At 43.2% G+C, this 12,443-nt stretch overlaps 1 protein-coding gene and 2 non-coding genes across 3 annotated transcripts; all 3 read left to right on the top strand.

Annotated features, from left to right (window-relative positions):
* The first annotated feature begins 35 nt into the window (after window positions 1–35).
* Window positions 36–5,500, top strand: chtopa (chromatin target of PRMT1a). The gene is made up of 6 exons (XM_038725077.1): window positions 36–320; window positions 958–1,047; window positions 2,147–2,297; window positions 3,400–3,574; window positions 3,706–3,837; window positions 4,536–5,500. Exons 2-6 carry the CDS (start codon window positions 983–985, stop codon window positions 4,736–4,738), a joined length of 726 nt encoding a protein of 241 aa, XP_038581005.1. The 5' UTR covers window positions 36–320; window positions 958–982; the 3' UTR covers window positions 4,739–5,500.
* A 5,703-nt stretch (window positions 5,501–11,203) lies between these two features.
* Window positions 11,204–11,273, top strand: LOC119908203. Its single transcript, XR_005445230.1, has one exon. It is a non-coding gene; the product is annotated as a small nucleolar RNA Z40 (small nucleolar RNA).
* Window positions 11,274–11,556: 283 nt separating this feature from the next.
* On the top strand, window positions 11,557–11,694 carry LOC119908206. Its single transcript, XR_005445233.1, has one exon. It is a non-coding gene; the product is annotated as a small nucleolar RNA SNORA8 (small nucleolar RNA).
* The last annotated feature ends 749 nt before the right edge of the window (window positions 11,695–12,443 follow it).

Below are 12,443 nucleotides of genomic sequence, written 5' to 3'. Positions count from 1 at the left end.
CGTGACGTCCACACCGGAGTCATAAGAACGTCTCCATTTTCTTCCCGAAGAGAGTCAGCTTAGCTAGCAGCACCATTTTAGGGAGACGCTTCGCGAAACCCCGTCTCAGGCATTTTATAATTCTGAAAGAGATCTACATTCAATTAGAGTTTGATCATTTTTACAGCGCTTAGTTACGAAGTTAGCATATTATAGGTTACATTTAAACAGTAGACTATCAGGACATCCTACACTACTATACTGTTACTTACGTTAGTTAGCTAACGTTGCTAAAGCTAACCCCAGCTGGCTGTAAGGCTTTTCTTGACCGACGCAACATTGTAAGTAAAGTTACAAATTGCTTAAAATTATTAGTTTAGACACTTGAAATTGAGCTTGTTTAAATAATTAGCTAAAACTATATTTGACAAATTAGGCGGCTGGTGTTACGTTGGGGCCTATCTAAGGCAGTTAACTTGAGATTCAAGTCAAGTTTAGCCAGGTTATAAGAAGGACCAGGAATCAGGACGTTTGAAAATTGTACTCTGTTTTGTGGAGTCGAAACGAGTTGATTAAATTAAGATGTCACACATCCCTGTGATAGCTACTGCCTCTAACGTTAATGATATATGGCCAGGCAGCTGTTGAACATTTGGCCTGAGCTAACCCGGTGGCCTTATTCATGGTTACTGCAAAGACGCCATCATCTTGTGAAAAGGCTTCATTAACTACTCGTTTAGTAAAAGATACGTGATTGAAGGAGGTGGCAAATGATGTCTGGTTTTCAGTTAAAAATGTAAGGGGGTGTTGAAAGATTTTGGAAGCTTTCCTAAACGGAGTTAGCCAGCCGACTTTGCACTTAATGTTGAGTAAAATGTCCACTCTGATTCGATATGTTATTGCAGTCTAAATTTAGCTTACTTCTCTTCTACTGACTACCAGTTGACCTTGTTTATTGTCTGTCCTGTCTGTTTCCAGGAGCCTGCGAGTGAAGTCTGTCAAAATGAGTGCAGCCTCCTCCCAAAAGGTTGTCCTGAAAAGCACCACCAAAGTGTCCCTAAATGAGCGGTGAGGCGCCACGCACCCTGTCAACAGTTAGACACCAGATGCAAGGGCCAGCCTTGGCTTGTGAAGGTTCTAGTGTTTCCTACGGAAGGCTACTGTTGGGGACCGGACCCGACATGGATGCTATTCTGACTGTCCCCAGCGTGTGCACTGCTCACTCAACTTTGTTGGTCCTGTCAACATTTTTTGATGCACCAGCAGCGTTACATGTGGTTGTAACATGGAGCCGAGGGGACTTGCTCGGGCCACATCTTGTGTGAGCAGTGTACACATGTAGACAAGGGGAGAGGTTAGTGGTCATACTTGGTAAGCCTATGCAGGACCAGACCACTGTCCTACAAATGCCATGGCACTCCTGCTCCCTGTTACTTGCACAGTATACATCAAGTATACACCTTTTTAAAGCAGAAAGGAAGGGTTAAGCTAAACCAGGGAGATGGGGCACCTCTTACTCCTTTCTGCCTCTCAGACTTTTCTCTCTCAAACCAATGGAAGTAAACCGCATGCTCTTTCATCATCTTCTTTCATTGTCTGTGTTCTCTCTGCTTCAAGTCTGTAAAAGACCCGGTACTCAGTCCTAGCTTGGACGTGACAAAGAGCTCCCCTTTCCCCTCCCATCTCTCCTTCCTTGCTCTGACTCACTCAGTGGTTTAACCACAAGTCACGGTCCATGCTGTCAGTGGCTGGGTGGCCAAGCACTCGTCCTGTCCAGGGCCTCTGCTGCTGCAGCATGATGACACCCCAGCCAGTCAGCTGGAGGCCTGTAAGTGGCAAATCGTGCTCTTCTGGCACCTTCTCTCTGCTTCTGTACTTCAGTCTCTCTTTCTTTATCTTAGTTTGTCTTTCTTCTGGTGCTTGTTTGAAAACACATGCTAAATTCAGTTATAAATCATTCTGAATTGTCTTGATTGAGAGAGAAAATGAGTGCCAACAAGTGGAACATGAGTCTTAAATGACAGAAGAGCCACCACAATCTGTGTGGCTGCAACCATAATATGAGAAATGACTTGATGTGGAACCCTGCTTCCTCCTCCTCCTCCTCTGTATATCCCCTGTCCCCTCCTTTTACTTCCTCCCTCTTCTTTCCCTCCCAACTCTGAAGCTTCACTAACATGCTGAAGAACAAGCAGCCCACTGCGGTAAGCATTCGAGCCACCATGCAACAGCAGCATTTGGCCAGTGCCCGTAATCGCCGGCTGGCCCAGCAGATGGAGAACCGGCCTTCGGTGCAAGCTGCTCTGAATCACAAGCAGGTGAGGATTTGTGAGAATTTGGTTCAGTATCATTACCTTACCTGGTTTAAACTTAACCAAATTGATCTCTGAAGTCCGTCTCCATTGTCTTATATGAATATATTTGATTAACCTGGAACCAGTGAAATAAAGTGTATAATTAGTGAAGTCATGTAATGAGAAGAATTGTCAACATAATGTGAAAGGAATGCAAAAATCACAGCCTAACTGTCACCCAACTCGTCGTTTAGGTTTTATCACCCACATTTATGTTCGTAACAGCTCTCATTGATCCTCTGTAGGCAACAGTTTCCCGCTAAAAAGCTCCTGCAAACAAACCTGCCCTGCACCAAAAGGTGGTGAACGTAGTGTAACATCTAGCTGCTAAAGACCCAGGTATTTTTCTAAAAGTTGTTCAAGACCAATCCAGAGCTAAATGAAGGGTAGAGCACTGGGTAGACCTGCTCTATGAAAGGGTAGTGAGATGAATTATTATGAACTGGTGCTCTCAAAGCACTTCTCATAATGCAACTTAGTGGTGTCTTTTGGTAGGCTGTCTACAACTGTTTTCAACTGCCTTTTAATGTTGGAGTACATTTGTCAAGTTGGCACCAACATGGCTCTTGGATAGGAAATCCAGGGATATGGTGGAGCCTCTGTATTTTTTGGGGTTTTCTTAAATTAACTTTATAGCTTTACAACATGGCTGAAACACGTTTGTCCTGAGAGGTGTTGCAGTCCAACTGTTGTGCGACTGACCCATCAGGCTGTATAAGGGGATTTGGATGGATGGTTATCATGGGAGATTCATCTTGCTGCCAAGAATGTGCTCTTGCATGTGTATGATTGGTCAACCCAGCGTGTTGCAGCGTACGTTGAGCCTGGTTCAACTCTTCCCGCTGGACGATCTTGAAGTTTTTTGAGTTGGCAGCCCCGCCGTGTCAATGGACTGGTACTGAAATGAATGGGAGGACTGTTTATTCCCACGGTGCTGCTGTGGTCTGAATGCCGCCTTTGGCAATCACTGAGTGCCTGTGACCAGTAGGAAGACTTCCTCAGACTTGCCCACCTTGTTTTTCTGATTTCATTTTGTCATTATATTTCACTGTCAATAACTTGTCAGAGCCTGAAGCAGCGTCTGGGGAAGAGCAACATCCAGGCCAGGCTGGGTCGGCCTGTCGGCACTCTGATGCGTGGAGGACCTGCTGGAGGCAGAGGAGGAATGCGGGGGATGACCAGGGGAGGCCTTAGAGGACGAGCCAGAGGAGGAGCAATGAGGGGAGCCCTGTCCCTGAGAGGTGTGTATCACCTATGAATATGGCTCTGATTCCAAGTGTTTGCTCAGGCTGTGCAGGGTTGTACTCTCATGGCTGCAGAGATTTCTTCTGGTTTAATGTTTGAATGATGATGATACTTTTGTTTTGCACAGGGAAGCGAGCACCCACAGGTGGACCCATGCGAGGCCGTGGCGCTGCAGGCCGTCTAGCAATGCGTAGAGGAGGCCGCCACCGTGGAGGAGCACCTGGCAGAGGAGGAGCTCTCTCCCGAGGAGTAGCCAGAGGTCAGGGAGTGGCAGTGTTTTATTTTCTGTATTTGCATGTGTGTCCTTCAAGGACACACATGCAAATACACACATGGTGAAGATGTGTTTTTGATTTTCTGGTGTCTTGTCTGTTTGCAAGTGTTGTCTTAAGCTGCAGTGCATTGACCACCAAAAGTTCAGTGTGTGGGTTTTAGTGGCATCTAATGGTTAGGGTTGCGAATTGCAACCAACTGCTCAAGTCACATTCTGTCAGTTCTTGTGCTAAAATAATTGGTCCTCTATTTGTCCAAATTTTGAAGTCTTTTTACTCCTGATAAGCCAGATTACTACTACTTTACACGCTCTGTAAAACTGTTTGTCCATTTGGGCTACTGTAGAAACATGGTGGCACAACATGGTGCCTTCCATGTAAGAGGACCTGCGGTGTATGTAGAGAGAAATCTAATGTAGAGAGGCTCATTCTAAGGTAATAAAAACATAATGGTTCATTATGTAAGGTCTTTATACGTCACTGAGAACATAGTTATGGATATTGTATTGCATTTCTGTCAATAGAGCCTTCTAAATATTACAAACTGAACCTTAAGTAAAAAAAGAGCATGTCTTTCACCTTAACTGAATAATCATAAATAGACTAACTCAGAGCAATGAGTTGGACTGTAGAGTCATGATCAATACTGCCCAGTCACCATTGCTGTTTGGTTTGGTTTGGACAGGCCGTGGTGGACTACGTGGGCGTGGCAGTTTTGCTGGTCGAGGCGGGCGTGGCCGTGGGCGGGGCCGAGGTGTCGGCCGACCAGCTGTGACCCGTGAACAACTGGACAACCAGCTGGACGCCTACATGTCAAAGACCAAAGGTCACCTGGATGCTGAACTGGACGCCTACATGGCCCAGGCAGACCCAGACAGCATGGAGTGACGCTGATGGACTGCCGCAGAACTGCCAGCTGAACTCACACATGCAGCGTAGTGCAATTTCCACAAGACTGATGTGCTGAGAAATGATTGTTAATAATTTAGATGTGTGGTGACAGTCCAGGACTCAAGGAGTCACCTGAATGTGCTTCGACCACCTCTCAATTCTGCATCAACCTGCTCCTGCAAGCCCCTTAACTGTGGAGTGACCGTGTGAAGGGACCTTTTTAAACATTAACGAACCCTGCTGTCTGTAGACTTGTATGCTTTTGGTTTGGTTTTTTTTATACGTGACATGAACACTTTTCAAAAAAAATTGGGACAGACATCTGTAATGACTTCAAACTGCCCAGTGGCCCAGTGGATGTTGTGTTAACCTTTTTGTTGAAAGCCATTTAGTATTTTTAAACTTATTTTGAATTTGATTTTAGCATTTGTGTGCTGAGACCTTTTTTGGAGTACGTCATTGGCTTATCCTGGAAACATTTGCAAGGCTAAACTTTATTTGTTAAAGAATGTAAGTGAAAAGTTTTTAAGCCAATTATCCATTTGTCTCTTTTGTATTTAAAAGATGTTTACTCTGAAGTGTTTTGTTCCTCTGTATCTTCCACCTGTCAGCACACACAGTAGTAGCATTCTTAACTTGTATTTGAGAGCATTTGTATGACATTACCCAGGTTTTAATTTAAAAGGAAACAATGACTTCCCAATTGTATGAATCTGAAATGCCCAAAGTAAAATGTTGACCACAGATCAAATGAAGTGAGTTGAAATGTTGTGTCTGAGTTATTAAATAAGCTAGTAATGTTAGTTAAAAATTAGCCTTCCACTGTGGACGCAGATAGATGATGGCTGAAAATTAGTGTTTCAGTGATTCTAACCTGGTTGACATCTTAAACCGACGCAGTGACTATCATCAGATGCAATGTCTATGGGTGAAGAGTGAATTTAATTTTGTTTTTTTGTATTTCAGTCATTTTAGAGGCCTATAAAGGTAAAATCCAGAAATTCCCAAGCAAAGACATTTGAGGCATCGGTTTGGTTGAGCCTAGGAGAGTCGCAGGCTAACACACTTTTCTGCTCCTCCATTTCAGTAGTTGCCTAGCAAAAACCCAGTAGTGACGGTGTCAGATCTACTGAGCCTAGTATTCCCATAGCTCTCAGTAGTTACGACTTCATGAGCTTCTTTAATGATAAAATTCTAACTATTAGAAACAAAATTCACCAAGACCTGCCCTCAACTGGCACCGACTTATCTCTAAACTCAGGAACCTTAGAAACAGCTGTAGAACCAGATACATGTTTAGACTGTTTTGCTTCCCTCAACCTTTACCAACTAACTTCAATAATTTCATCTAAACCATCAACCTGCCTCTTAGACCCCATCCCGACTAGGCTGCTTAAAGAAGTTTTACCCTTAGTCAGCGCCTCTATACTAGATATGATCAATCTATCTTTATCAACAGGCTATGTACCACAGTACTTTAAAGTAGCTGTAATTAAGCCTCTTCTGAAAAAGCCCAAACTTGATCCGGATGTTTTAGCCAACTATAGACTTATATCTAACCTTCCATTTCTCTCTAAGATCCTGGAGAAAGCAGTTGCGAAACAGCTGTGTGACTTTCTACAGAGCAATAGTTTATTTGAGGATTTTCAGTCAGGATTTAGAGCTCATCATAGCACAGAGACAGCACTGGTGAAAATTACTAATGACCTCCTTATTGCATCAGACAAAGGACTTGTCTCTGTACTGGTTTTATTAGATCTTAGTGCTGCATTTGATACCATTGACCATCAGATCCTATTGCAGAGACTGGAACATTTCATTGGCATTAAAGGAACCGCTCTAAGCTGGTTTAAGTCCTATTTATCAGATCGATTTCAGTTTGTACATGTTAACGATGAGTCCTCCATGCATGCCAAAGTTACTCATGGAGTTCCTCAAGGATCTGTGCTGGGACCAATCCTGTTCACTTTTTATATATGCTTCCTTTAGGCAATATTATCAGGAAACACTCCATTTGCAAAAATCAGGAACATCCTGTCTAAAAATGATGCAGAAAAACTAGTCCATGCATTTGTTACTTCTAGGCTGGATTACTGCAATTCCTTATTATCAGGCTGCTCTGCAGGTGTTTCTGGTTCTGCTGAGGAGTCTGGATCTGTGGTTGTGTCGACACCCTCTGCTACAATTGTTATTTCTTGTCCTATTTTGATTATTATTATCATTAACATTACGATTATTATCATTAATATTACTATCAATATCTGTACCATTATTCATTCAGTCTGTACCAATATTACCTTTACTGTCTGTACTTCTGTGTGGATATTGTGTAGGCTGCTACCCTCTAACCACCCATCCCTCTCTCCCTCTTTATGGCTATCTCTCTCTCTTGCCCTTTCTCTCTCTCTCTCTCTCTCTCTCTCTCTCTCTCCCTCCCCCCAAACCGGCCATGGCAGATGGCTTCCCACCCTGAGCCATGGTTCTGCTCGAGGTTTCTGCCTCTTAAAATTAGGTTTTTCATGCCTAGTGCTTGCTCATGGTGGGTTGGGTTTCTGTAAATAATATCACAGAGACCTGCTCTTTTATGAAAAGCGCTGTGAGATAACTGTTGTTTTGATTTGGCGCTATATAAATAAAACTGAATTGAAATTAAATTGAATTGTTTAAAAAACAGTAGCATAAAGTGACCTGGGGACTTGTGGCCTCATCAAAATTGTGTGAATCAGAGAATCAGTCTCCCTACTATGATCCAAGTCAGCAAGTCACATGTTCAAAGACTGAAGCAGATGATAAGGCTTGAATTAAGATCAGATTTCTGCTCACAGGATTTGCTGGTCTTTGTTCAGGCTCTGTGTGTGTTACTGTGACTGAGCTCCTAAATTAATTATCTGTTAAGTTACAAACCATCAGTAAAATTTAGGCATCCTAACACTACAAAATCAGGCACTGTTCCTTAAATGTCCAAGGTCACCCCATTTGTCTTTGAATCAAATTCAAAACGCTCAAGTTTATTTTTATTATTTATTTATTAACTTAAGATAACTTTAACTAAAGCAACATGCAAAGTAAAAGCACAGAGGGCATACCTCAGGATTTCTTTAATTTTGAAAGCCAGTGGGCTGGTTGGTCATGCTTACTAATAATAAATAATATATTTAGCCTATATTATTTGTTTAGCATACACATTTTTAAAGAAATTGATTTAACATTGGAATAGTACTTTTTATCCTATAATCACAATGCGGCTAAAATGTTACAATATTACATAATGCGTATAAACTTGTGTAGAAGCTGACAGGAAAGTAAATTTTTATTATATCCATGAGTCAGCTCAACAAAACTTACACAGTTAAGATTTCCGAGTTGCCTTGAACGCCCTGCTGGTTGCCCGAAAAGCGTTGTCAACTGACGTAAAGCATCCTATAAATAATGCCGCGGAACGATTCAGACTCCTTTCGTCACTGTTATCTGTCGTGATGGGTGTGTTTGGGAGAGAACGCACAGGAGGTAAATACAAATAATTGGAAAATTCAAATGACACGACACAGAGCAAACCTATGCGTTACACGTAACTTCTGTAGTTAGTTAGCGTTACATGTGATGTTTATTTTATTTGAAGCGTGACATTATCGCATTTTGTGCACCACGCTGCTCTCACTAAGTGTATTAACCCCGCATGCCAGCTAGCTTGATGCTAAAATGGCTAGTGGCTTCAGACTTCCCTAAGTGTCGCTTAAACTGTAGACAGTCTTGAGTTAAATAGTTTGACACTTCTTGAGTGGAAGTCAAATTACCTGTTAGAGTAGAGCTTAAGTATAAGGTTAGGACTTTGTGTGGTGAAGCAGCCGAGCACATTGGGGGAAGGTTAATGAGTAAATTAAGGCTCAGGCTAAATGAAGGGGAAACGACACCAAAGGGAATTCGGTTTTCTAACTTATTCATACAAACCTTAGACTGCCACAGCAGACATTTTGGCATGTTACAGCAGTTAAGCAAAGGTGTTATTTATGACACTAAAAGGCTGCTTTCCGTTTTGTGAGCTCGTTTAGGGTCCTTTTTTGCGTGCAGATTCACTGACGTGGGCTATTGCGCCGGGAATCTACTGGTTCCGGCTACCGCACGAGACGGCTGCGCCACGTTTTGATGCGTCTAACGTTATAGCCCGGCGTCAAAGTCCACTGGAAGCGTTTTAGCAGCGGAGCCGTGCGGCCTGCCCCACGAATTTACTTAATTTGTCATTTTCGTGCTTCTACAACCTTCTGCACAGCTCTGACCCTGTTCCGTCAACTATAGGCTGCATTTTCCACAGGAAGCATTTCAGAATCAGTGTTTTGCTTTTGTAATCAGTATTTGCATTTTGTGCTTCTATTAGTAGTAAGTGCATTGTTGTCAGAGCAGAATCCAGTCTGACTAATACGTGTGCAACGTTGCTCCCGGCTCTTCTCCCCCAAGTTTAGCTGATCTCCACCGGCCACCAGAACGTATTTCAATTGCCCGCTCTGCCTGGCCCCCTCCACATAACGCTCTGAAGTCGTCAGTGACGTACAGACAATCTCAACGCTGATAGGCTATCGGGACTCAGCGTCATGCAACTTTCTTCATGTCGCTGGCAGCGCTAGTCATTCGCAGCACCAAAACAGGAAATCGCCTCTACCTGTCTTTGTCTTGACTTTGTATGTAAACACGCCATTCCCAATGCTAACTTCGCTTTTGGTCTGAAAGCACCTTCAGAGACACGCTGCGTGTGGTGGACTCATTGCATTGACTCAAGCATTGACTATGATGACTGCGATTATCTCCACCATGGCACAGCCATAACGTGGTGTAGCCTTAGTAAGTGGATTTAAGCAGTTTTGTGAAATGTGTCCCCTGTGCATTTCCTGACAGTGGGACTGAGTAATTTTAAAGAATTCTGGTCTCAAAAACCTCTCCCACACTAGTGGTTATGGGACATCTTTCCCTCACAGGATCACTTCGGAAGTAAAAATCGCATAAGCTAAAAATTTTGCAAATTCCAAGTAAAGGGCTCAGAGATCAGCGTCTCGAGGATTGCATTTTGTTGTCCCGACAAGTCAGCAGCTGTAAATGTGTTAGGATGGTTGAGTTCACAAATAACAATCCAAAATGACAAAATATGCCTTGCCTACAAATGCCAAAACACAAGCAATAATTAGCCTAAAGGTGCATTGACACCGAAATTTAATATTCTCCTTGATTTATTCACGCAAGTTTGACCGCTGGACACTTCAGTGTTTGCAACAGCACGTTTTAAGCGAATAAACGCAACTCTTGGATACGTCTATACGAACCCAAAGTAAACCCTTTGCTATGATTTAATTGCAATGAACGGATCAATTCATGCTTTGTCAGGTCTGTCAGCAGGACGACAACTTTTAAAATGGGTTCTGAATGAGTTCGGATCGGTCAGGGCTATGCTAACCTGTTCACAGTAAAGTACGATAGCTGGAATAAAGTTACAGATGAGGTGGAATGGTTGGAAATCTGGATCAGTGTGCCCCTGCTAGTCACTTGGTCATACGCCACAATGCAGACTGCTCAGTGGGATGGTCCTGTGTAGTGGCTGATCCCAGGACAGCAGTGGCTATAGAACATCAGGTTTTGCTTTCACTGCTGCACTACTGGTTGCTGCACAGTGACAATGATGCCTGGCACATTTACCCTCTATATGGTGGTCTGGAGAGGCATGAAAGACCCTGAGAATGTAGAGCTCCTGACTAGCTTTGAAGGTGCTTTAGAGGGGTATTAAGATTGAAATGTTTCCATATTAAAAAAACAACCTCTGGTTTGCAGGTTCTGACAGTCTTGCTGACTGGTGGGGAGAAGATGTGCTGCCCCTCTGGGACATGAGGTTAGTGTTTGTGTTCTTGGTAACAGGTTTGAGTGGAGTCAGATTTATATGGTGATATGCAGGACCTCAATGGTACTTTTCCTGTTCAAATAAAGGTTAAATTTAAAAACTGATTCGAATATCATGTTGAAGCTCTTGTGTCCTGTCTGCCATTTTAAATCTGACCTCAGAACCTGTAGAGTAGTAGTCCTAGTACTAGTTGGAGTCTACTGCAGGAGCTTAGAAACTTGTTTTTAAGAGCCTGGAACTGGTCTATGGGTGCAGAGAGTGGTGGAAACAGCAGAAGCCTGGCTACGCATACACCCTAAGTGGGAAAGTACTAAAAACTGTTTGCTGGCACAGTATGAGCTCAGGTCCTGTCAGGTGGGCTGTAGAGCTCATGCAGTGCATACAGAAAGAATTCTCTTGCAACCCACTGCTGTTAATCTGCAGCAGTGTTACTAATGGGAACTGACAGCTTATGAGTTTGGAATGTTCATGTGTTGTAATGGCAGTGAATTTAAGTCTGTCTGTGGCAGGTGCTGCTGGAGACCTCAGGAGACGCCATACACATGGGTAAGTTTTACCACAGGGAAAAAATCTAGAGTTGACAAAGTGTTATGATGATTGGCTAAATGTTCAACTGCTCTGAAGTGTGAGTGACAGCTGCCTCTCTGAACAGCATGCTGCCTGACAGTGAATATGCTCTTGTAGAAACGCATTGTCACCTTCATTCTGCCTCTGCCTCCTGCAGGTGCCCCAGCCTTGAGCACTGATGCAGCCACATAACACAAGTACAGAGGCTGTGCACTGACACCACACCCTGCATCCCACCACTGAGGAGCTGGGGGGAAAAAAGGTGGCCGCTATGAATGACAGAACTGAAACCAGAGGTAGAAATTTTGTTCTGGTGTCCTGTAGAAGCCAGGACAGGGGAAAAACTAGTGACAGATGAGATCCCAATGACCGCACTGTACGGTATCTGCAGCCAGTTGGTTCATCAGCTGGTTTGTTCAAAAGTCAGTGCTAAACAAAGTCAGCGTCTGGCATCGTTGGTCTCCATGCTGCCTGTGCTTGGAGTCCTGGTATATTTGTTGAAACATTCCTCTTAGAGAAAAATGTTTATCTCACGTCTACCCCTCAACAATCTGGACTACTAAATGAAGACACAAAGGAGGTGTCCAACTTCAAAGTAAAACTCTTGTAGTGTTGCTGAAATCAGGGTTTTTAAAAAAACAACCTCTAAGCAATTAATCGATGATCAAAATGGTTGGCAATTTAATTGTTCCAGCTCCGGTATTTTTAGACTTAGTATGAGCATTAGACCAAGCTCCTTTCCAATCTTCATCCACAATTTCAAACTGCAAGTTTAAGTGTGGGGGTGGGCCCAACATGCCCTCTTAACAAAATTGAATCTGCATATTGAAATCCTTAAGCTGATACAGAGTAATCGTGCAGGGCAATGTTGCCATCAGTGGTAATGAGTAAAGATTACTACCGTAATCACCTTCCCCTCCGCCACCCACCCCGCACCGCCGCAAATCCGTTCAAAACATAGTCAGACTTGCCACTAGCAAGATTGCTCAAAGTTGCCCCATGTATCATCAGCTTTCAGACCGACGTACCGGTTCATCTTTTTACTACTACAAAGACTGCAGATCTGCTTATGTTTGCAAGTTAATGAGGCTGTGATGAGTCATTACTGTTCTTTGAAAGGGGCACATGATAAGAATCTGTGTGTAAATAAGAGAACATGTATTGAGGGCTACTACATGGCTTTTAATCTGTCATTATTGTAATTAAACAGTGAAATGAACACTCTAATGTGCATGTGAAAGTGTACCTCACCAATAA

This window comes from Micropterus salmoides, unplaced genomic scaffold (assembly GCF_014851395.1).
Source record: "Micropterus salmoides isolate LMB-PRFRI ecotype aquatic unplaced genomic scaffold, ASM1485139v1 Ms_hic_scaffold_17, whole genome shotgun sequence".
Classification (NCBI taxonomy): domain Eukaryota; kingdom Metazoa; phylum Chordata; class Actinopteri; order Centrarchiformes; family Centrarchidae; genus Micropterus; species Micropterus salmoides.
This window is presented reverse-complemented; position numbering and strand designations above follow the sequence as displayed.